Raw genomic sequence first — 25,753 nt, 5'->3', positions numbered from 1 at the left:
TTTAGCGGGCACCAATTTCACGGTGGTAAATTCTGTCCCGGCATGGACAAGTACTTCCCTTTGGAGTTGTGTGTGAAAACTCACGGCATCACCCACAAAGGCCGCCACAGTAGCAAGACGGTGTCCTGCCAAATTTGGCAAACAAACAGTTTAAGGGGGGAACCTTCACAGAGCACAGTAAGGGACAAACAACACATAGAAGAGCACGGCAGAGGGATTCTCATGATCTGTTGATCGTTACGGAAACAGCTGAAGGGATTTGGAACACCAAAAAGGTAAGGTAGGTGAATTAGGGAGAGGAACCAAAGGAGTAATGGGGGCCAAATTTTCATTGTGTGCTCAAGTCAGAAAAGGCCCACTAATGCACACTTTACTAGCTGCGCAGATTCTCACACCTGACCCATATATGCCCACCGACTTCCCAACGGCTGTATATGTTCCTACATTACAATGACGACCAAACAAACACATTATATTTGGTGGATTAATTATAATTTTTTTTTTTTTTGATGCTTCATATGTGCATTGTGTTGCTTGGCAACCTGGGCAACTCTTAGTTTGCACCGTCTCCTAAACATTCAGTTATGAGCAAGGTATTTAGATTACATTTCTTGTATTGGATTTATTAAAAAGTGAATGCAAATAAGTAGCATCTAGATGAGGCGTGCAAACGTGATTGGTAAAGATTAGTATGACTTCTGGATCCACTATGCAAGTTAGCTTCACAATCAAAGTGTGGCACAATTTTATTTTAAGTATTTTAAGTACAGGTGCAGCACAAACGTGATTTCATTGGAACAAAATGGCTACTTGTGAACTTCTTAATGTTTTAAAAGTTACATAAATAGGAGATAAACCAGGCTACACAGATTTCTAAATGAGCTATAGCACCCGCTAGTATTGGTGTAATGCCGTGTCTGTCCATGGGCAGAAAATGGCCAGATTGTCAAATACCACTTCATTCCATGTTGTCATTTTTCTGAACAGGAACACTTTAAAAAAGATGGAAATGTATTATTTTTACACTGTAAGTGGAAAAGAGTTTTTACACAACCGCTATTTAACTTCTGATATTACCTCAGTAGGTGGAATAGTTGCCAGATTAACTTAATCCACAATGTTCCATGCCAGTGTCATTTATACAGAATATTGATACAGGACACGAGTAGGATAATTGCGCCTTTTAACGATAAGGTAAAAAGGGCTTTACGTTCAAGTGCAATTCTGTCTCTGATCTAGGTCTAAAATGACATGGTCACCTTAACATTTCTTTCAGCAAAGGGTTTTCAATTTCAATTTTCAATCTTGAGTGAGTTCAGCAAACTGCAGAAGTTCAATCATGCTTAGTCTCCTCTCAGGGAAGGCTTTGGCAAATGGTTAAAAGACAGGGAAGAGTGACAGAGCAAAGTATAATGTGACATTCACAAAAGCAGGCAGCTTTGCGCAAAACCATCCATCATCTCGTTTCCAAGAGGAATTGAGGATCAGATGACAACCAATCAAAAAGCACCAAAAGAAAAAGCGGGACGACATCAAAGTGGCCAGGTGTGGTCATGCAAAAGGGAGCAAAAATGAAAAAGGAGAGCAACGCCCCAAGGTGATTACAGGAGCAGGGGAGGAGCAAAGGGTGGTCCGGCGGGGGATGGTCGGGCAAGCATGCATTATTCATGTTGGAGCGTGCAAGCGCACGAACAGCTCAGTCATGGTCTGCACAGCACAGCAAAAAAACAGGGAGTGATGAGTAACATTTCTGACCTGTGGCTCCTTACAAGGTGTGACGCTCTTCCTCTGGGGAGAATTATAAAATCCTCAAGCTAGGCGGAGAGGGCGAGAAGAGGGAGATCAAACAGGACAGTTATGAAGGATTTGTGTGTGTGCCTTGAAGTCCAATGCCAAACATGAATTATCACAATATCACAGTCACCCATGAAATGAACACAATCCAAAATATTTTGAACACCTATTGACAAGAACTTCAGTCAGTCCCCAGTAAATTGACTCCAAGGTTAAAAGTTTTACAGCCAAAATGATTAACAAGAGAGATGTTATACCTTTTTTCACAATTTAATACAGTTCCTCTGTGTCTTAATAACACGCTATTGTCAAAATATACAAAGGATAAAGAATAACAGCACACTTCACTTTTAACACCCTGGTGGAAATCATTCTGGGGGTGAATGGATTACTGCTCATACCGTCCCCCTCTACTTTGGGGCTAATAGCGAGTAGTGCTTTCATTGCCATGGCAGCCGGGGGCAGGGCTAAGCGCTTGCGACAGACAATGCTAGTTGCTACTACCAGCAGTAAAGTGATTGTATTTTCACTTGTGGAGGCAGCATCTAATCAACAAGACGGCAAATTACACTTGTCAAATAGTGTAGCACATGAGTGTCAAACTCAAGGCCTGGGGACCAGATCAGGCCCACCACATCAATTAATGTGGCCAGCAAAAGCCAATCGTGTATGTCAACTTCATGTTTCTTACTAGAATACTAAAATTGTAGCTTGAGTATTCCTTTTAAAAGAAAGTGAATAATAGCATATTAATAGTATTTTAATACGAGTCGACCATACATTTCCATTGTTTGACAGTCATAATGGACCTCTTGAGCAAAATCCTTACTATGATGTCGCCCGTGACAAAAATGCATTTAACAGCATTGGTGGCACAGATCCAGAATATGCTATTTTTTTTTAAACCTCAAACTCAAAGTATTATTTTGAAGGACAATTGATTATAAAACATTAAGATATAAAACCTAAGCATCTGCTAAACTAACCTACCACTAAACCCATCACGCCTATATCAGAAACAGTATTGGTTGACTTCCAAATTGAGGTTCAAAAGATGTTTATTGGGTCTCACAGAGCATGATTTCCAGAATTGTACTTTTTATCAGCATCAAGCCACGCCAGAAGAGTGAGCTGGAGAATTCTATTATGTTGTTGACTGTAGATAAGGAGACACAGAAACATTGTGACGGATAGTTGGGCCTCCATTCATGACTCTTTACAGTCTGTTCCATCAGACCGCTTCCCTGAGCCAGAAGAAAACCATCACAACAGCGTTGAATTCCTTCTCCTTCTCACCAGCTTTTATTCCCACAGGCCAACAACAGATTAAATATTTGCCCTTTTCACTGTTCTGTTTGCAGCTCTGGCTCCATTTCCACTGTTGTATTATTAATCTCGGAATTAGAAAAACAAAATTTGGTTGGTAAACACATTAACAAATACAACAAATTTAGGTCATAGGAAAAAAAAAACATGTAGCTTTGTTAGGATGTGTGCATAAATATCAAACAATATCAGTATCCTCCTATTTATAGCAAATGAAACTGGAGTTTAAAAGAAAATGAAAACTATTATGGAGTAATGCATCAATAAGCAACATTGTGGTGTGATCAAATCTCATTTTACTGGAATGCTAAACATTGTTAAAGACATCACCACCATACAGTGTAAGATCAATACTGCGCAGGGAACTCATTTATGAAAGGACTCCATACTTAACAATAGGCTAATCTAAAATACTTGGGTTGTGTGCTTTGGTAGAGGCTACTGTTTTGAAATGTTTATGCAATGGAGTTCAAATAATGGGATTTATGGTAAGTGCGGACAACAGTAGTGCAAAACAGTACAAATGTAGAGAGGGCATAATTGATTCATTTATTGCCATGAATATTCCCAATTGTGGAAAGTTAATGAGGATTTGAGTCTTGAAGCAATTGAAAATTGAGTGCATTACTTGGCTGCAAGGTGCTGTTGACGTGTTAGATTGCAAACTATTTCAGTAACTTCAGAAATACAAAATGTTTTTATGATTATGAAAATGAAACGGTATCAAAAATAGTTACAAAAAGTTCAAGCCAATTCATCCAAGAGGTATTATTCTGCATTATACAACAATGGCACCTTAATAAGAATTCAGAACACGTTCACTTGCTGAATCGAATATTTTTCAAAAATAATCAATTATCAAACTTTCCATTGTATCTCAAATTCAATTAGGGTAAGTAACATACCAGCAATCGGATGATATATTCCTATATGAAAACATATAACGTGAGCTCAAGGTCACAAGATATCCCACGCCGTCCTTTAGTGTGCACTCCAGACTACACACCATTGTTGATCCCCACACAAAGAATCCAAACACAGATGCAAGTGAGCACAAACAAACCATACAACAAACCCCTGCCTCCTGCTCTACTCTGACAGCTTCGATTGAGACGGGCGAGATGATGACATTGGTGAGAGATTGATGAGCTTCGGGTCAAAGGCTACAACCCCTTCGACATGGTTAGGAAGCACTCAGACTGTTACCCACCCGCTCAGCTCCCACAAAACCCGCTGACAGCTGATGCAAAGCTTTTTCCTGTGTGATTCGGAGGATGCCACGCCTTCACGTCTATATCTTGGTCCGAGTGTGAGCTCTTTGGTGACATCGAGGTCTCGAGAGGGCACCGAGAGGAAGTGGGGATGTTACAGGCGTGGACTTGAATGAGGTCTCTTCAGACTCAAAACTAATTTATCAAATGGTTCCTACTCCAGAAACTCAGTGACTAGGAAACATAATGACAGATGACGAACTAAGGTCACAGCAGTTTGACACCAGACTTCCCACTCGGGACAATGATTTTCCCAGTCAAAAAACAGTCACGACCTCAAGCCACTCCATTTTAATCAGGAACCTTGAGATGTCTTTGTTTCTTCAACTCAAACTAGGCAAAACTGGCTTGGTTGTACCTCAAAAAGTGTTTTGAGAAGCCATGTTTTCAATGGCGAAATCAATTTGGCAAATTCGAACCACCTTATACTAGATAGATGACTGAAGAATAATTGCAAAACATTTTGGGTTTTGACATTGCACGTAGGCGGACCGTGGCAGCCAAATTTGATAAATAGCCATAAAACATGAAAAGACCAGAAATCAACCAATTCACCATGAAGTAACCATTTCCAGGGCCTTCAAAAATGAATGTGTGCAGCCTGTGCACCCAATTTTGAATTACATGGATAGATACAGAATTCTATACATTAATTTTGACTGTTGTTAAAATCCAGACTCCGACCTTCATATGTGGATTTGACATGTTCTCCCCCAGTGAGGATAAGTGGTACTGAGAATGGATGGCTGTACAATGGGCGATAAGTATTTGCACATTTGATTTTTCACAATTGGGTGTGTAGGCACAGAATGGTATCTAAGTTTAATAACTCCCCATATAATGCGAAACTCTTAATAACTTAACTCTGTCATGCCACAGCCAAACGTCTTGTGTGTGTACCGTGGTCCAACTGAAAAGATTCTTAGGAGACCCTCTACGGGCCAATCAATTAACTGATTCTATCTTTTAAATTGATTACTGACATTGATTCATCACTCTGCTGCACCTAACCTGAATTTATAGTATTATAAAGCGCCTTTAAAAAGATCAGAATTCGTTAAAGGCAGGTGTTTTGTGGTGAAATAACTTCTGATCTTCCTGTAGACTCAACTGTCTCGACCACCGAGATTGCAAACCACAACAGATTAGTATTGAGCGTCTGAAACTAACCACAGCTCCAACCAAGACATCAACTGCCAACTCGTATGGCTTCAGCCATATCAATTTCCAATTAATAAAATGTGGTATTTATTTATGGAGTTTTATAGATCACATTACTTGCGAACAAATAGCAGTACAGTGGAAGAACTTGCAACCCTAACCCTAAACCTGAAACAATTACTCTTAAGCAAGATTTTTATTAATTTTTTAATCTAAGGTTGCTGAATGAAATGCACTCAGAGGGTAGTTGCATTACTGTTTTTTCTTAAAAAAAAAGAAAATAAAGAAAAAAAACACCAACCAAAACAACAACATGGAGGATCTTGACTCATGCAGAAAACAAAGCCCATGGGTATACAGAGGACTGCAATGGTGGTTCCTTCCAGGAAAACGTCACCACCACCCCCGTGTCTCTAAATTTTCACACATTATCCTTTCTGCAATCCACCCCCTCTATCTATACACAATCACGCTCCCTGACAGTGCCATCAACTGGGATCACTGCATTTGGGGGAGGGAAACAAAATGACAAGGTTCGGATAGGAACGAACAGGTTTTGGTCAAAAGCAAGACAAAGAATATCCAGGACTGAGTAGGAAACCATTAGTAGAGTGTGTCAAGGTGCGCATTGGCTCACTTGCACGAGACAGAAAAAAGTGCAAAAGTGTGCTGTAATTCATGGGGTATTAGCATAAAAGCATGTCGCACACATTATTGAGACACCTGTAAACCGTTTTAAATTGAGGAGAAAAGGCCTTCATATTTGGGAATCAGCCGTCTTTCCAAATAATCCACAACAAGAGGAAAAACTTGTTCTAAGAGGGCATGAAATTCCTGTTTAGCGAAATCCTTCTCAGGAAAGGAAGAAGGGGGGCTGTGTTGAAGAGGATTACAGAGGCAAATCTGGCTTTTCAAACTTTCCTCATCCCAAAAGCTTCTGTATCGCTGGAGGCCGAGCTTTAATGCTGGTAGATGCGTAAAAAGCACACAAAATACAAGTGCCAAAACAGGCAAATATGAGCAAGGTCAACTCTGTTTAGGAGGTTGGACAGGAGCTCTGGAGAGCGGCCAGTTAGTATCTGGGAATACCGAATGGAATGCTTGTATCTAACAGGAATGTGGCCCGATCCCACACTAAACTAATGTTTGTTTCAAGGAGATAAGGGGACGTTTAGTTGCCTGTTTTGCGAATTGGAAAGCAAATAAGAAGCAGCTACTGCTTTCCTTTGTATGGATGTTAAGTAGTTTCGTGTTGAGGAAGGGGGCTTTGTTCCCTTTTGGCCGGGGAGGAGACCTCCCCCAACTTTTCCCCTCACTTGCTTTTGGAATAACATTTATCATTCCTCGCTATTGAACAATCGTACGACAACAGGCAAACAATAAAAAAAGATGGACCCTCCCCCTCCTTTTCGATCATTCTTGGTTGCTCAGATACCTTTCATCCGAGGCACACAGTTCATCAACATCATCACTTAATCTTAAAATTTTCACTTCATATTGAAAAACTCCAGATGAACCGGAATGAAATACTGTTTACTCTTATTTTAAACATAAATGTTTGTCTTTAAAAAGACAGTCCAGCAGGTATACTGGCTTAACAAAATGAGTCTGTAACATTTTTTTAAACACTATAGATGCAACAATTAATCCACAACTAATCGATGATCAAATTCATTGACAATTATTTTGATAATCGATGAATCATTTAGTGACCTTGCTTACTTAAAATTGTAAAACTGTCCCTGGAATTTCAGCCTCTCAACAGTAAATCGTTCTCAGATTTCTGTTGTCCTCCATGAGAGCAGATTGTTTGTTTCCGTGCTTAGTCAAAATAAGACATTTAACAACATCTGTTTTTACTTTGGGAAAACAATTATCAACATTTTTGCCTGTTTTTTTGTCACGTTTTGTACCAAACCATAATCATAATCCTTTTTTTTTTTTTTTAATAATGTGGTGGAAAGGTTTATTTGAATTTTTTTTTTAACCCCCCCCCCCCAAAAAAATAAAAAAAATAAGCAGGTTAAGCAATTATTCAAATAATCATTACAGCCCTATTAAACACATTCAAATACTACATTGCTGTCCGATGACAACCTTGTAAGTCCATTATGACATTTAATTTTTTGCTTTCAAACTGATTTTCCATGTTCTTATTGATGTGCGGTTAAGTGTATCTATAAAACAGATGAAAATAAGTTTTTTACTTAAATGAACCAAGTTCAGACAACCTTGGATGACGACTGTCATGTTTTTTTTTATTGATCAATGGTCACAAGTACTTCAAGACAAGACAAGCAGTGGTGACCACTACTTTGTTTTCTTCAGATAATTTTGAGAACAACCACGGGTAATGAACAAGTTTTAATTAATCGCGAGAACTGGCCGTCAAAACACACTTCTGCTTCAGACACTCTTGAAGACATTCAAAGCCTGCATCGTCAAGACAAGAACCAAAGGCGACATTGAACAATGCAAATGTAGTTCAGATGAAATGTTTTACAGAATCGAGTCTGACAAGACACTCATGGGTCACGTTCAGGATAGTGGTGCTCCGCTCGATCAGCCACCGATCTGTGGAAAGGTACGTGATCGGCATATGTCAATGAATGCCTTTCAATGCCAATCACAAAAAACAATCACTCACAGGCAGCTTGCATTTTGCAGCCTGAAGCCAAATAGAGACCAGCCTGTGTGCAATGTAGCGTCCTCCCTCCCTTTCCTTAAAACTGCACGTTACAGACCAGACCAATAACTGAAACATGATATGATTGTATTGAACCATGTGGCAGATGTGCCAACCAGAAGACCACCGTGGCTCGTAAAGTTCACATTGTGAGAAACATTTTGTGCTCAGCATTCTTGAGGCCGCTTCATAATAGGAGCAGCCTTGTTGTTTGCGAAGATCCCTTTCAGCTGACCGGCCTCTGGCGCTTATTCCGCTTATTGCCTACCGCTCCCCAATCCTTCGAACCCACATGGAGAGATGGAAAAAAAAAAGTTGACAAACGAAAGCAGAAAAAACTGAAAAGAACTTAATGAGGGAATTACAAAGAAAGTAACACATTGAAACAAAGCCTCAAAGGCCGTCAGCTTGCCGTTTTGTCAGTGGTAACAAGAAATGCAAATCAGCCTCTGTGCAAATGTCATACAATTTCAGGGGGAAGCAAAACAGTCTTTACACCCCCCACTCCTTTCAACACCCACCCACACAACCATAACCATTTACTCCTCTATGTTATGAACTCCCTCACCCCATGTACCCTTCTGGTGGTGCACTGGAACACTCAAACAACACTTCGCAAAGAGTGAGTGGAGTGTTATTGCTTGAGCCACAGCAGCAACACTGCAGGGATGTCTTACTTTCACGCTGAATAAACAGGTTAGCTAGACAAGAGTGCAGCTTGCATGAAGAGGACACGCCACTTACCTATCGGTCATGGCGTCGACTAGCGTGTAGTGGTTCATTAAAATGTCTTCTCACTTCCCCCCCTGCACAGTTAAAACGGGTTGAGGACGAGGCCCAGGACTCTCAAAACGCAATTCTGCCAAGACAAAAAAGAAGAACAGAAAGTTAGTTACAATCACAAATTGCGGTATCACCCTTGAAATTCCTTCCTCTGTGATTCGTCATATCCACAAAATGACAATCAGGCCAGCAGACAATTCTGAACTAAGCAGACATGCTTCAGTGGCTCACAATTGCCATAACGAGGCCTGCTCCCTCAGAGACAAGTTCTGTGGGATACTGTTACCGTGGAGACTGAAGCAACAACCCCCCACCCCCCACCCAGCTAGCTGAACAGAGAAAAGTAATCCTCAAGGTACAGCAAATAGTATACTGCTGTCGAAGAACACACAGGGCAAATGCTGATGGGGAAAAAATAAATAAATAAAAATCATACTGTAGTAATGCCACACAGATTGCTGTCCGTGTTGTCAAACATTTTATAGCGAACTAAAACAAAAACAAAAAAAATGTTACTTGCCAGAATCAGCATCAGTACAAGACATCACTGCTTAGGTGCTGTTTTTACTTGTTTGGAAAATCATTGTCCAAAAAAAAGGGATGTGCTTATGTAATGTTAGTTACCCTATGATGATCTGGATAGTGCCTTTGTTCTTTTCAGCTAGCAACAGTAGGTACTAGGCAAGGTAAAATAACTGTTTCAAAAAGCTTACATTGTTCTCAGTGGTTTACATTGAAATTTGCACGATTTGAGGTTAAATAGCTACTTAAGCCACCTGGTTTTGACTTGACTCAAAAATATATGTATTTGAATATATATGTTCAAAACATTTTCATTCATAAGCCAATCCAGTGGTTGTCAACAAATGTCTTACTATATCAAAGTATATGGCAAATATATTTCATCTTGCTAGAAAGTCAGACTGTTCTGTGGAAATAATTTTGCTCAAAATCCAACATTGTTGGCATTTGTTTTTGTTTTTTTAAACCAAATTGACAGCAAACTGCTTATCTTTGCTTGTTAAGCATCCATCAGAGTCAGTACTGATGCATTAATTACAGTATTTGAGGTTGTCGGCACTAAAAGAAAACCACCACAACTCTTGCCTTGACGAAAATAAACAAGAATCAATCAGACATGCTATTGTTATTTTGCGCAAACCTTTTTAGGCTTTCAATACTTGGGGTATTTGAGAAAAATAACAGCGACCTTCAAAACAAAGTGCATGGGACAGGTAGGACGAAGTTCTTGTACAAAGCAATGTTGTGATGGCAAATGGAGGTACAGTACATGTATAATAAAAAAAACCTATTGGTTGCTTATTTTAACACTTAAAAGTACATGCAGGAGGAGACAAAGAATATAATTTTTACCAATCTGGGTTTTTGGAAGAGGATATTTTAATATGATGCATCCTGTAGCTAACAGGAAAATCAGGCATTAGCTCTTCATCTCATCTGCCTTTAAGGGATTACAATAGCCGCATTAGATTCCGAGATTAATATGCTGTGTTATGTGTTAGCGTGCTGAAATAACACCGATTACGGCCCGCCAAAGTGGGATTTAGGTCCCCATAAGCAGATAAGTGTTGGTATACCAATTTTTGAAACACTGGACACTGAAAAAATTAGATTGACTTTTTAAGTCATGTTTTACAACATTATTTTAAAATAGACCGTAAACACATAACCCAAAACAGATTGCCCAATCCAGCAAATTTGACATGTTGAATCGGCGTCGGGGGCATTTGACCACTGTGATTGACTGTTAGCTAGCGAATCAGCGCACAAGGCAAGAAGACCAAGTGACAACGCGGATAAACAGTACTCAACTGAACTTTATGGTTTTTCAGGACAGCACACGTGACTATTAAAGTCCCCCATAAAGAGGATATCGTTTAAAAGGTCTTTATTGTATTTTGGAGGTCGGTAAATGACACAGCACAGTGACAGTTTGGCCGACTTCAAAGAAGGTGGCTTCAAAGCTGTGATCGATGTGGTAAATAAGACATCGTTTACATTTATTTATTTATTTTTAATAGTCGCCGTTCCTCCACCTCGGCCCGACGTCCTCAGAGCGTCCAAGTAAGTACAGCCAGTGGTAGTAAATTAATCATAGCGGTGGACTCACCAGCGATAGTCCAGGTCTCCGTCAGGCAGAGGACATCAAAGTTGTTGAAAAGGAAAAACTCCCTCAAAATAAACGTTTTGTTTGTCAATGACCGCGCGATCCTTGTGGGAGCAGCAGTGGTGCATGGCCTTTCCGTCCGGCGGTCTCGAGGAAGCTCCTTCAGAAGCTGGAGTTCGGCACCGCGTCCAAAACGCGGAGGGCAGCACAGACGAAGCTTTTTGGGTGAACCAACGATCGGTAGCAGCCAGGAGTCGACAGGGTCCAGGATATGCCACAACGGAGTACATCCATGCGTTCGGGAATGCGAAGGGGACGAAGCTTGTTCCAGCGCCCGTTTTCGCTTCACCAGCTGGCCGCCGCGTTTACCCCGGCGCCGCTGTCAACACCGGTATGAGTAAAGAGGTTGCCGGTTGCCTTTAGGAATAATGACTACCGCCGCCGATGATATGGAGGGGAATTACTTCTCGCGCATGCGCTGAAGGTACGTAATAGTTGGTGTCGGTGCGATGTGTATTTACGTTATTTTTCTACACGACGTGCCAACGTTTGGCCCAACGCCACAGGGGGTAGGCGTCGGTCACGTTTGGCTGACGTCGGATTGGTGTATCTAGGCCTTTATAGGGTTTGCTATCCATCCATCCATCCATTTTCGGAACCACTTATCCTCACCTTTTAGACATTTAACTTAGGCATAGCTCGGCTCAGCTGCCCAGTTTTGTTTATGTTGCTTCCGCCGCCTATAACATTTGCCAGACAACATTCAACAGAGGTTCCGCTGGTCGTGCCATCTTGTCTGGGCTGTTTTCAATGTAGTGAAAAGCCACTGAAACTCATATTTGTACTCTATTTGTAGTATATATTAGGACTGTGTATAATAAGGTAATATATATCGTACATCCCTAATTTAAAACATATCCACAAATTGATAAAGTAATTGATCAAGGAAATGTAGTCAAGTGCTCATCCCTAGTTCACATAGCTTACAATCAATAAATCTGCAGTGATCCTAACAAGATTAGCAGGACTGAACATTTTTTTTTTAAATGTTGTGTAAAAAAAAAACCAATAGATCCAAGATAGTGACTTTGCAAAGCAATGACTTTCCAGATTACCACCTCATACCACACATTTGCACACTGCACTGTGCACAAAATCTGATTTCTGTACCAATAATGCAACGACAGGAGTCTTACCATGACGAGTGCGGGGGGAAATCCTGCAGGTGGATAGATTTTTCTGCTCGCTCACATGGGTGCATGACAGACAAACGGAAACAGAACCATTTAAATCAACCAAATATGACATGTCATCTTCACCCACGCCGCTCTCTGTCATCCGCCATGGAAAAAGGGCGGGGAGGGACGGCGCTCATCTGCTACTGTGCAGGAGCGGTCTCGTCTCTGGAAAACCTCAATACACACACAATCGACTCGAGGAGGAAGAAGCAAGTGGAAGACGGGGGAGGGGGCATATGGGAGTGCGTCTATTGTGACGGGGGTCGCTTTCTTCTCCTTTAAGCACAGGGGCTAGCTGTTAAACTGTTAGGCACTGTAGTGGGGGAACCAACAGTGCTATGGGGAACATGCAATGCGTGTCCTCAGATGTATCCACCATTTTGGAGGTGATGGGACTGCAACGCAAGATGAGCTCTGTCGCAGTGTTCCCTCTGAGTTTATTGTCATATTTAGCCGGTTGAATCGATATGGTGAACCCTTGCTCCAACACAATCGGAAAGGGAAAAAAGTTGAAGTTTTTACGTTTCCTGTTTGGCGCAAGACTTGGTTGGTTGTCAGCTGTAACACGAAAAAAATATATATATATCACCATACGACAACCTTACGTCAAAGGTGAGGGTGTGCTCCGTACATTTGCATTAAATAATGCCACCGTTATTAAATGTATGCTTTGCCTTATCATATGTAAGAAATAAATTGTTATAAAGAGCCATTTTCCTCTTGTCAGTTGCTTTTGTCTTTTTACAAAATTTTTAAGATGTGTTTTACAATTAAGGTTCAGTAAAAGTTTGAAAAATAAATCACACTGAATAACAGATAAACAAGACTATAACAGTTTTGCAGCAACAGTGCACACAATTTAGTGCTTGCAATGTACATGTCATGTTTATAGCTTCAATCCAAGGTCAGTTTACCTGTTGGTAAACTGTACATGAGAGGCGTTTTTAAACTGCTCTTAAGTGTAGGCACTTAGACAACACACAAAGTAAGTGAAGTGATCTGAAACAAACTTGCCGGTTTCTGTTCATACCGGAAGTTGCGGCCATAAAAAAAATGCAAAGGCTGATGGGGCCTGGGAATAAGGTGGATAGGATACGAACTGTTTTCAATGTCATCAGTTTGTAAACCGTTCCAGGGAAAAGATTCAAATCTGCCACCTGTAAAAGTCAATGTTGCCTTGCATGCAGATGGCCGTAAGACAAGGATAGGAGGGGGAACAAGACAAACAGAATGTACTGTATGCGGGCTGCCTTCCTGCTGCCATTCCCTTCCAACTCCGTGCCCTAGGCAACACTAAATGCTGGGAACCTTTAAAAAAACACACACACACACACACACACACAGCCAAGTTGGTTGTCAGCGGCAATGCATCAGGAGCTTTGCGCTGCACTTATCTATGTCGTGGGGCGATAAACGATGAGTTTGATTTAAATATAAAACATTTATTTATTAACAATAACATAATTTGATTTTCAGCTACTTTCAAAATGTGCAATAAAAATAAATTAGGAATAAATACTTTATTTGGAACCTTTTCAAAATTATTTGAATGAAGAACAACTTGTGGATTTAGGAGTTGCAACTCCTGCATGGCAAAACGAAGTGAAATGGGACGCAGAATAATAGTCTTATACTGTATTACTGGACGTTTGCAAATACCCGTATTAAGGCTGGGCAAAAAAGCAAATTATTTCAATTAATGTGTCATTTTAAAAGTCTACAATTTGAATATTAGTTAAATTGTGAAATCAAGGAACGTATAAATAAATAAAGCTTTTGTTCTTCACTTGTTATATGTACCGGTAAATGTCATTGTGAGTTTTGCACAAGTGGCAGAATGCTGGATTGGTGATTAATAACGTGCATTTCCAATAACTACTTATGTATATTATTATAATATGTTACGTCTTACTTCGCGGAGCCAATCAAATTACAGCTGATCACAAAATGTGCATAATTGCAAAATCTCAGGCGGTCCCACAAAGCCAATAAGATTGGTGTTAAGAATAGATGAAACAGGGAGAATTTGAAGGTCTGAATGTTCTGAACTCCTGCTTAAATAAGAGCTATATTGCTATAAGATGAAAAACATGAGCATGCATGTATCTCAATTTCCCAGAGTTTGTGTCATGTTGTTCAAACTGACTCAGTCAGACAGGCAGAACACTGAGGTACTAGTAGTTAGCACTGCTCTGCCTGAGGTTCCAGGTTTGAATCTGGGCTCAAATGCTGCTGCTGTTTTGAAAGACATTGCCGCTGTTATTTTAGCCGCATACCGGTCATCGATCTTAAGGCTGTTGTGGCAGTATCCTGCCTTTGAAGAGTTCATGGCGAAGGCAAGGGTGGGAAAACACCAGGACTTCTGTTAAAGCAGTGATACAGTAATTTGGCGTGACCTCTTCTATGAAACAGGCTTCCATCTCTGTCCTTCTTATCAGTTTATTCTAAGGCTTGATCTACTCTATGGTTCGCTAAAACATCTTTGGAATGCAGAAATGCAGTAATGCATGGCCAGTAACAAACACATGCAGGCGCGCACCCACGCCACACACCAAATGCCTCTACAGGCATGTCTGCTTGGTCTATGGAGGCAGATGGTGCCCCTCCCTGCTAATAGCAAATTATTTCAGCCAGGGGGTGGGAAGGGGTTCAGCGGCTGTTGTGGCTGGGGAGTGGGGATGGGGAGGATGTGTGGTGTTAGGTAAGGGGGTGATGTGGGCTGGCCCAGATGTCTGATGTGTGGAGAAAACACAGCACCAGACACCTCAACATCAGAGCACCAAAGGCTGCCCCCTGACCCGATCCTGCATGGCTAGAACAATATGGGTGGGCGCCCGCCATATGTCAAAACTCCTTATGTGAAAAAGCCAGGTGGAATCCAAGTACAAAGATTTGGTGACGAATGGGACATTTAAGCATAATCATTGATTGTAGCAGTCTGAGGGAAAAGGCGGAAATGTTTTTTTGGACTGCAGAAAATGATTACAAATCAGGGATTAGAAGCCCAGAAGAAGAGTGAACGACAAAGACGAGCTTGGCTGGCTGCGATCAACAGATCAAATCTACCACGCCACGAGCGTTTGTTTTGATCGCTTTGTTACAGGTAAAATATTGCCTTCTCGCATGATTGCTCTTTGTTGGATTCTTCTACAGTAATATTTTCATCTCGTAAGTTAGACTACTCTGAAGAAGAAGAAAAAAAAACATCATACTATTTCTACTTTTAATATAACGTATTAGTACACTAAAGCAAGTTGTGTCACAATCACACTGGAGGGCGTTAAACGCTCCTGTTTACATGCGAGCACCTCCAGTCACCAAGAGGGTGACAGTATAGCGTGTCGGGATTTAGTGGAAAACATTTTAAATGGCTTGTATGTAATAATGCAATTTCATAATGTAATACAATATCAATATGTGTTATGCTGTGCAGTACTTTTGGGTCAGCAATCCAGTCTCCGTTTTAGTTTATACGCATCCAAATCGCCTAACAAACACAATTTGTAGTCATACCGCGCACTCTCCGTGTACTGTTCCCTCACTACAGATTGTCAAAGTCCCCTAAAAACCTTTCCTCGCGTAAACGAATCTACTGTAAATATTTACACTAACCAGTGTACCGGTGTTCACATTGAAAAGGGGAACTTACCTACCGCTATGGTCGGCCGCATGGGATTGTGGGATGTTGCTATTTTTAGCACAAAGGTCGGAACCCTCTATTGACCTCAAATGTTTTTGAATTGGAGCAGAAATTTGGAACACCTGTTGAAAACCCACACAAGCACGGAAAGAACATGCAAACTACACACAGGAAGGCAGGACCCAAGATTTGAACCCAAAACCTCGGAAGTTATATACTAGGGGGTCACCATGCTGCCGACTGTACCGGGTTGTTGTTGTTTCACTCATGATAATCATCTATCCCTAACAGCAACCCAGAAAAAGGTAGATAAATCTTGGCTTGAAAAGGCTGTGCAAAAGAAAAGAGTTGTCTTCTAAGTAAATATTTTGAAAACCATGGAAAATACATTGCATTGTCAACACAGTGTAAGTACACTCCCTTATTCATTGCTTGGTCATTGTTGTGTAAACATACCCAAGTAGTAACAATCTTGCTAATGAGATGGAGGTGGGGGGGAAGCATTGATTTGGGGGTGTCAGCGTCAACGACTACAGTGACTGCCACAGTGGGAGGTGAATTGTTGATCCGCCTTCTTTTCAAGCAGAGGTTGTAGGATATGATGTAACATGGAATATGCAAAACTGACATGACACACTCCATGATGCTTAATTACTGAAACCATTTTTTTTTTGCAAAGGCAATACATGATCCAACCTTTTTGGGGGTCCAAAACATAAAAAAATGTTAAGTAAATTCTGCCTGAGATGCAAGATGGGCGCCATTCCTGCACAAAGTTCACGTCTGGAACAATACTCGTTTTCATCCCGCTGATGAAATTCCCCTTTTTCCTGACCACTGCAAATTGATTAAGACTGGAAAACAAGGAGCCTCTAGAGAAGGCAAGGTTATCGTTAACAAGAAAAAGCGTGTCATTTCATTTAGCTCATGTCTGCTGGTTCAAGTGAATATGTGGAAAAACAAGTAATAGGCTGTGACCAATGCATTACAGTACTAATTCAATTTACAAGTTTGTTGGTTTTTTAAATGTATTACATAAAAATAATTCAAATATCAACGCCAGGGATGGGTAACTTTCACATTTGAACCGGCACTGTTCCAATACTCGGTACCGGTACTCAACGGGACCAATTTTCGGTACTTTTGTACTCTCTCTTTAAATTTTAATTTTGGTGGTAGTAAATGTTCATCATCATTATTTAATAGTAAAAAAAAATACATTTAACAATTACCTTTTAATATATAAAACTTAACAAATAAAAAATAAAATAAATTTTCATTCAAATAAGCCAGAGGAATAGTAAAAATAAATGTTAAAAATTTTACAATTACTGAAGTATAATTAATAAACATAAGTTAATATTACAACAAAATAAAGTGTGAATCAAAGTTCTGTGCAATGAACAACAGTAAATATATATATTAATAATAATTTATGTTATTTTTGTTTCTTGTGCAGTTGTTTTTCAAGAACGTAAACCCACAATGGACTCAAATATTTAAAAAATATGACAGTTGGAAGAGGACATGACAAAAATCGAAAGAAAAAGCAAACAGGCTGATTGTCCAATACTATTAAAGCTTGTAACCTTGTGCATGGCAACAGCTCAAACTCTGAGATTTAGAGGCATACTTCCGCCCCCATAGTTTTGAGTTGTGCAATCTTAGGGTGCCCTAGAAACAAAAGGGAACTGTTAAAGGGGTGGGGGAAATCAGTGCCTGAAGAGCAAATAGAAGCAATATGTCAATTGCTTCTCCTGGCATTTCATACTCTTTCAAAAAGGCACCAGGACAAACTCACAACACACAAACACAACCTCTAACCTGAGGCAAAGTCAGTGCAAGCAACAGAACTGCCTCAACTGCCAGCTGTTTAATGATTTGTCTGCCGGTGAAATAGTATGCAGCAATATCCTGTTAGGGCTAGCTCCCTATAGCCAACCCCCTACCTACGATGATCTCGACTGGACAGTCCATCATATCAACAAGGCCCGAGTGACGTGAACCAGGCAAAGACCAGTGCAAATTAACTTTGTTGCGTGGGGACTTGTGCAATAAGGAACGGGGCGTCGTGGCCTGACTGAAATTTTAAGGATTCCGGGGGATGCAGCACTCCGGCCAGACAGGCTTGAAGGCTTGAGGGGGAAAATGGTGGGGTCGAAATGGCTAGTTAGTAGCAGTGAAGCTGCTAATACTACATACATATACATGCTGTGCAAAATTGACTTCCCATTGCTTTTAAATTGCCAGTGTTAAAGCATTGGTACTGGTAAAGTACATGGAGCTGATGCATTGAGCGAGGTTGTAGCCTATAAATGTCAGCCTATTGTTTAGGTTGAAAGAGCATCCTTAAATTTATGCATATCAAGGGTAGAAACCTCCCAACGACCTTTGGGTGCCAGCTTTTCTGAGGAGTGCAAAAAGAAAAAAGAAAAAAAGAGTCTTCTGCTTATATTATGCTGGTTTATTAATTATGCATTCACATGAAGTGAAAATGTTACACTTTTAAATACTTTGTACTTTGTAGCATAAAGCATTGTGTTTATTGTGTTGGCCATTATTAGTGAGGCCAAGTTTCCTAAGAACAAAAAGTCTAAATATTGATGAAGGTAAAATTTGGCAAATTATTTCAAGTAAAACTAATTATATTCTTGCTTCACTTCGTTTTGCAAAATTACAATTTAAATCTTTTGATATTATAACATGTTTGTCCTTGAAAGGCAGCCACACAGGGAGAGGAGGATTTTTAGTGAACGTTAGAAGAGTACCAAAATAACTTGTATTCCACAAGAAATCGCATCAAAATTGTGCCAAGGATAAACTATGATCATATACAAGCTTACTGACAATTCCGAACATGGTAAAAACACACAGCATATTGTATTGCTTTTGCCTGTGACTATTAAAATCCAGGCAGATTGTTATAGTAGTCAGATGACATTTCATCATATTTTGAAATCAAAATAATCCTCGAAAATCAAATTACAAAGATCCAGAGTCCAATATTTTTTAATGAGCGGAGAGCGCCATTTTACCAAATAAGACTGCTTTTTGGGCTTGTAACGTAAGCTTGTCAAAAAAGACAAAGTTGTTATTATTATACATGTCCACATTGTCCAGCTTTACTGTTAAAAGTATGACCATTCCATAAAAACATAGCAGTGTTTCCCACACCATGTTAATACTTGGGCGGGCCACCCAAGTAAACTGGCCCCCACCCAAGAAGTTTTCAAGAAAATTTACTAAAAATATATTAAAAACCCCAAAACAAAAACGTGTTGCAACCAGATATACTGCATGTAACGTGAGTTCGCCATCCGCCATTCTTGAGGCTAGATGAGACGCAAGTAACACAACTGATAACCACCCCCCAACTGCATAGCCGTTTCTTGCTATAGGCGAAGTAGGCGACTGCCTAGAGCGCCCAAACCACCGGGGGGCCCCCAAGCTCTATGTGTAGTCCTATGCATGTTGTGGTCACGTCTCTGATCAACTGCTGAAAGGAGACTTTCTCTTCTCTTTCATCTATAACTGCTCCAAACATCAAAGCATTTGTAGGAATGAAAAAATGTTGGTTTGTTGTAATTTTATTGTATTGCTATTAATGTTTTATGTTATGTTTATTTTATGTTGTGTTTCTGTAAAGCGCTTTGTGACAGCTAAGGCTGTTTGAAAGCGCTATATAAATAAATGGCCACTTGTGCATGCCCTTGTGATCTTCAAGTGAATACTTGCTCTAAGTCAATTGTACTGTTTTAATTTAAAATATCAGCAATAATTTTTGATTGCACTATTTGGTACCAGAGACTGCTGACTTTTAATTTGGATTTAAGATTTGCACAATAAGTGTTATCCAAAGTAAATTTATTCTTTCATTGTTTTTTAAAATCAATTTAGCTTCAATAAAAGACTATGTAAACCAGTAAGCAAATTATTTATATTAAAAAAATATATATACTGTGATTTATTCCATTACCGTGAAGGGATACAGTTAATACCGTGATATGAATTACTGGCATAGGATTCTGACTATCTTCTCATTACATTTTGGCCTTACACTTGAATTTCTTCTTCAAAAAATACATTTATTATCATGAGATAGTAATTTATTCTCATAATATGTTTATATATATATATATTTATATATATATATATATAAATAATAAATAAAATAAATAAGACAAATCAATTGAAATATTCTGACTTCAGTTTCAGAAGATTAAAATTGTTATCGTCGTATAAACTTAGTCAGCATTTTTCGCCCCATCTGGCCTTGATCTAATGCTCTCAGAGGACAGTAAACAGTCCGCGACCCATACGTTCCTCATGCCTGCCCGTAACCCTTTTGAACCGTTTGAACTTTTAAACTTTTAACTGTCTAGACAGCGCACTTTTGCAGCAAATTCTTTTGAAACTCAGAAAAAGAAGGAGCGGTTTCTGAAAAGTGATAACAAGAACGACTAAAATAGTTTCCTTTTCTCCGTAGGGGAGCAACAAGTGCAAGCGGCATTCAAGTGCACAACTACCCGAGCCATAGCAGCATTTACATCGGCTAGCTAGCGAGCTAGCGCGATGGGGGGGGGGGGGGGGGGAACATGGAATAAAGCGGATTTCAATTTACTCAAACTCACCGCGGACGCTTGTTTCCCCCTCCTTTCTTCGTTGTCCCGGTGCGGGAGGAAGAAGCGGCGTGACAAAGCTTGCAGTGTAATGTGCCTGAGAGCGAATCCTCATGGGTGGCTGAAGCCAGACTGGTTCCAAAGTGTGACGCTCCGGGATCTCATAGCGACTGGCGTGGGGCGGGGGGGTTAGGAGGAGGAGGAGGAGGAGGAGGAGGAGGAGGAGGAGGAGGAGGAGGAGGAGGAGGAGGAGGAGGGACGAAGGAGGAAGGATGGAGCACGGATGGATGTTAACTTCTAGTCATAGAAGTGTCCTCTTGCCGATCAAACATTTTTTATTTTACATCTATTTCACTGTGAAACAATTAATTCCTCCTTCCACATTTCTTCACCGAGTCAACTCAAAGCATTTCAACTTGAAAATATTCAGTTCATTCAGGACATCAACTATTTATCACGTTCCTGAAAGTCTCTTAATTTTCAAAATCACAAATCAAGACATATTTTACATTGACAGACACGCACCTCATGGAAACTATTTAACGCATTTTAATTAATTCTTGGGCGATCAATACATTGTCTTTCATTGAATTAATTAGTCAATTCTGAAGGGGGGAAAAAATGGGAGAAACTGTTTTAGGGTGATGATGTGCAGTTCTTTTTAATTTAATAAATAATAATACAAAATTATATTAATAATATTTAGAGTTCATGAAGTTAGATAATGAATTGTTTTAATGCAATTATTTCTGATGATACATTTTGATTAATTAATGGATAACTTAAGGCCAGGTACATACCCGAAGTATCCTGGCCTAGAGATTCGGTAGCGAGACAAGAGGGTCCAAAAAGGTGAGTGCTGCAGGTCAAAGGTTACACAACATTTTCATTAAAGAAGCAGTGGGTTGCAATGGAGACAGAATGATTTGAGTCACTGAGTGGGCCTTTTCTGTGCACGCCATGAACACAATAAGATCTTTATAGTAGACGTGGAGGGAAAAAAATGTCTACCTCTGTGGTTCCTTTGTGACTTGTAAAATAACAAATTATTCAAAATTGGATGGATGCATTCATCTGCTAAATCAGCCAACTTCCTGTTCACGTTCACCAGACACACGTGGAAATTTTTTAATGGAACATGAGAAGATGTTATTCACCTTTACCACATTTAGAGTTACGTTAAAATAAATCCAGTCTAGACCACAGTGGTGAAGTGATCAGGGCAAGCAAGGCCTTTCCTGCAGAAGCACCGACTAAATGTACACTCTAATTTCAAAAATGTGTTTCACGAAATGTCATTAATTTATTCTTTTCTTAATGTTTCTCTTGGCCACACTGCTTTCAGTACACATGGATGTTGACTTTTTTTGGCCAATCAGATTTCAGCCTGTTTGTGTTGCCATGTCAGTCAAAATCTGTCAAGGGCCTTCAAAATCACTGGTGCTGGCCCATTAAACTTAAACTATATCAGCTATGGCACGTTTTCCTTGGGATTTTTCTACATTGTGAATGGCTGAGTGATTAGCATAAACCAGTTGAGTATGACTCTATTTTATTTCTATTCTGTCATTTTATTGTGTTTGTGTAAACCTGTCCTGCATTTGTTTTGTTTTGCTATGTTATTTTTGCTACCTATCTACTGATGTACTGCACTTTGGTCAACTTTTTTAAATGGGCTTTATAAATATACTGGGTTAGATTGGATATTTTATTCTATCCTTTGTGATTTTGCAGTGTTATTACTACCACTCCTGAGTTGTACTATACTGGTAGCCCAACCCACATTAAACACTTACAATCTCAGTAGAATCGCTAACAATAGTACAAATTGTTCACTTACTTCACTATTGTCTGCCGGTGATTTGAGAGTTAAAGGTAGATGATATAAGATGAATTAGCAAAGCAGCTGACTTAGTCTTCACTCACTTGCTGACATGTGTTGCTAAGAGGCAACAGGTGACCGAAGAATGTGCACCGAAAGTATTCGGTGGCGCACAGATGATTTGTTGCAACTTGAGATGATCTGCTGCTTCTGAAAAGATATACACATACAGTAGTGTGCAAAAGTCTCGCATGCTTTGTTGGTTTAACGACCTTTTTCTAAAGCAGCCAGTTAATAATAGGACACACGCAGTAAATGTCTATCCACAAACAACCATTCAAATTTTCAATCGACAATTTCAATTAAGTTAACATGAATGTTTTTGGAATGTGTATGGAAGCCAGAGAAACATACTTTTTTTTTTGTTTGTAGCACTTTGAGATCACGTTGATGAAAAGTGCATTGCAAATTGAAACAATTTTTATTTATTATTATTTAATTCCACACATGAATAGAAGGACTGATATTCAAACCGTGATCCTCAGAACTTTGAGGCCTTTGTACTAATTAGTCTGCGGATTGTGGTGGCTGCAGTATCCAGATTGTGAAAAGAAATACAAATAAAAATAAAATAAAAATAGATTATTTGATTTTCAGAAGACACTGGTGGAATGGAACTTGCACCAAGAAAAATGCCATTAGGTTTGGGGAGAGAAATAATTTACTTAATGCTTTTTGACAAAACCATCCTGCTGATAATGTACGATTACGAATCTTAACAATTGGGCTCTAAATTTGTACAAAATTTGTTCCACCTCACAAGAGCATCTGTAATGGGCATAGACACCAGCATGCTAGATAGACCTCACTTTATTGAGCAACATCCAGTAGTTTTTTCCTTTAGTTTGCGTTTTAGTTTTTTGGCACAGCACTTATTTGAAAGGAAGTATCTTCAATTCATAATTGAACAAACATTTTCTGAAAAATATGCATTTTTAAGATGGGTGCCTGTTGATGAGCTTGGTTTTGCAACTAGCATAAGTTTGTGCATCTGTTTGGCTTTCAAGTGTTTTTGGAGGTGACATTTATTTCAAAAGGAAGAGCTGCACTAGCAAGAGGTTCAATTGGCTATTCAACCTAACTTTTCAGAAAATACATGTATAAAAGTCATCAAACTTCCCGTGGTGAAAAATGGTCATGCGTGACGGGAGCTTACAATGTTAATTCTGGGCATCTATTAGTACTTTTTTTTTATAGCCTTTTTGGGATTTTCTTGCAATAGGTGAGGCTGAAGTGAGAGCTTGGTTTAACAAGGAGGAGGAATTAACTGAATATCCAAATTGCTTTTTCATTTATTTTATTTTTTTATTGGAGGTGTGGCGACATTGCAACACTTATTCTAGGAGTACCCATCAAACAAGATGGTTTCAAGACAAATATGCATTTAAAAGTCATGTCATCAAAGATGACGAGAGCTCAGTATAGCGAGGGTCAAAGGTCATCGGTTTTGCTTTTTTATTTGGCTTAGGAGCAAGACTCTAGCATCACCATACCAGTCGTGACTTAATATCAAATTGCACTTAAACATTCGACAGTGGTTAACTTCTCTTTCAACTTGTTAAACAATTAAGAATAGTAATTCATTCATTTGACTTTTGTTAGAAATATATATGCTTTTGCACTTGTGAAATGTATTCTATATTGATTATAACCTCATATAATCATATACCGGTAATATTGTTTTGGTGTTAGGGTAAAGTAGACAGGCATCTCACTGTCTCTCTTTTTCTGATGTTGTATTATCATTTTGCTGTGCAACAAAGTGAGATGCCCGGATGGGGAGCACTCAGTAGCATGAGGCAGATGATAACTGCCTGTTCATGTGTCTATGGCCTTGCTTAAGGCGGAATAGGCAGTCATCCTGGTTGTATTTGAATCTCACTACATGTAAGTTTTTATTCATTTATAGCTCAACTCACATTATTCTCACAGTGCTTGTCCTGTTGCTTGTCTACATAAAGGTCAACATTTTCCCCTTGACATCTTTAAAGGCCAAACTGACTGTTTTTTTATATTTATGTCTCAATACATACCATGCCCCAAGAACTTCATTCAGAGCGTCATGATTGATACTTTTTATTTTTATTTTGTGTGTTTGAGTAAAGGAAGGTCTGAAAATTGATGGCATAAAAATACACCAAGGTGTGGATTTCCAGTCTAAGTATACTATCTCTATGCCTGAGCTCTTCAGACACACCAGTCAGGTATATTTAGCGTCTCAAGCTGGTGGTATCCATGCTGCAAAAGCAGACGGTGCAATTATTCTCAGCCTGGCAAGGGTCAGCAGCGGCTGGTCCGGGATCAGTCTCAAGAGGACACTGTCTAGTCGCCTGGCTAAGATTATTAGTTAAAAGTCACAGGGTACGGCAAACCATCCTTTTTTTATTAATGGTGAAAAAGGAAAAAGTTAGGGGTAAAAATATATGTCAGTGACTTACAGTGCTGAAGAGTTTTCACACTTTTAAACAGTTTCTGGGTGTTTTAATGACATGTTTTTGTCAAAATACCTCAAGCATAAAGAATTTTATTTCACTTCCTATTTCCTGTTGTGCAGAAATCAGCCAGCCCTGTCTCGTGCAAGTGAGTAAGCCCTCATCCGGGAACATACTGTGTACTGTTGGGCCAATGGCAGGTCAAGCTTTGTCACCAAAGCATAGCTACATAGTACATAGGCTTCATCTCGCCAGCAAGTGTACGCATCACCAAACTGCTGAATTACACTTTGTTAATTAATGTAGCGGTGTGGTGCATGACATCACTAGACACCAATACACCCTGGACCCACATAGACAACTTAGCAGAACATTTGAGTAAGCACCGTTTATCAAAAGCAAATACTGGAAACACTGTTAGCTAAGGCTAATCTGTGCTAACACTGCAGCTCTGCTTAACTTTTGCCTTTGATATAATAGTGCTCCAGCCCCTGTTTGAGAATGGTTCTTTCGCTCTGGAACTTTGCTCAGCGTAGATTCGAAGTCTCTGGCTGTGAAATTCATTGTGAGGGTGGTTATTACCTGAATATGGCAGAACAGCTCACAGATACATATTTAGAATAAGGCATAAACTTGTATTGGGTTGTTTAATTTATACTTGACTTGATAGTTGGGAAACATACTGCACAAAAAACAATTATAACAACCGCGGAGGACAGGAAATTTGCAGTTAACGCTCATTGTCAGGACCCTTTTTGCCTCCTCAACCTTACTTTGGTAAGTAAAGTAATCA

At 39.6% G+C, this 25,753-nt stretch overlaps 1 protein-coding gene across 6 annotated transcripts in view; it reads right to left on the bottom strand.

Moving 5' to 3' along the window:
- The window catches only part of sema4d (sema domain, immunoglobulin domain (Ig), transmembrane domain (TM) and short cytoplasmic domain, (semaphorin) 4D), a 44,956-nt gene extending 24,140 nt beyond the window's left edge, over positions 1 to 20,816 (bottom strand). For 3 of the 6 annotated variants that reach the window (XM_086097234.1, XM_086097235.1, XM_086097230.1), the window contains exons 1-2: positions 20,659 to 20,816; positions 8,983 to 9,097 (exon numbers count right to left, since the gene is read on the bottom strand). In XM_086097234.1, the coding sequence (XP_085953360.1) occupies positions 8,983 to 9,020 (38 nt within the window). In that variant the 5' untranslated portion in view covers positions 9,021 to 9,097; positions 20,659 to 20,816. Of the gene's footprint in view, positions 1 to 1,755; positions 1,815 to 8,982; positions 9,098 to 12,345; positions 12,597 to 20,658 lie in introns of those variants that run through there. The other 3 variants (XM_086097232.1, XM_086097233.1, XM_086097231.1) reach the window with 3 other exon arrangements.
- Between the last annotated feature and the right edge of the window lie 4,937 nt (positions 20,817 to 25,753).

This window comes from Leptonotus elevatus, chromosome 15 (assembly GCF_054856555.1).
Source record: "Leptonotus elevatus isolate MCC_2025b chromosome 15, RoL_Lele_1.0, whole genome shotgun sequence".
Classification (NCBI taxonomy): Eukaryota; Metazoa; Chordata; class Actinopteri; order Syngnathiformes; family Syngnathidae; genus Leptonotus; species Leptonotus elevatus.
This window is presented reverse-complemented; position numbering and strand designations above follow the sequence as displayed.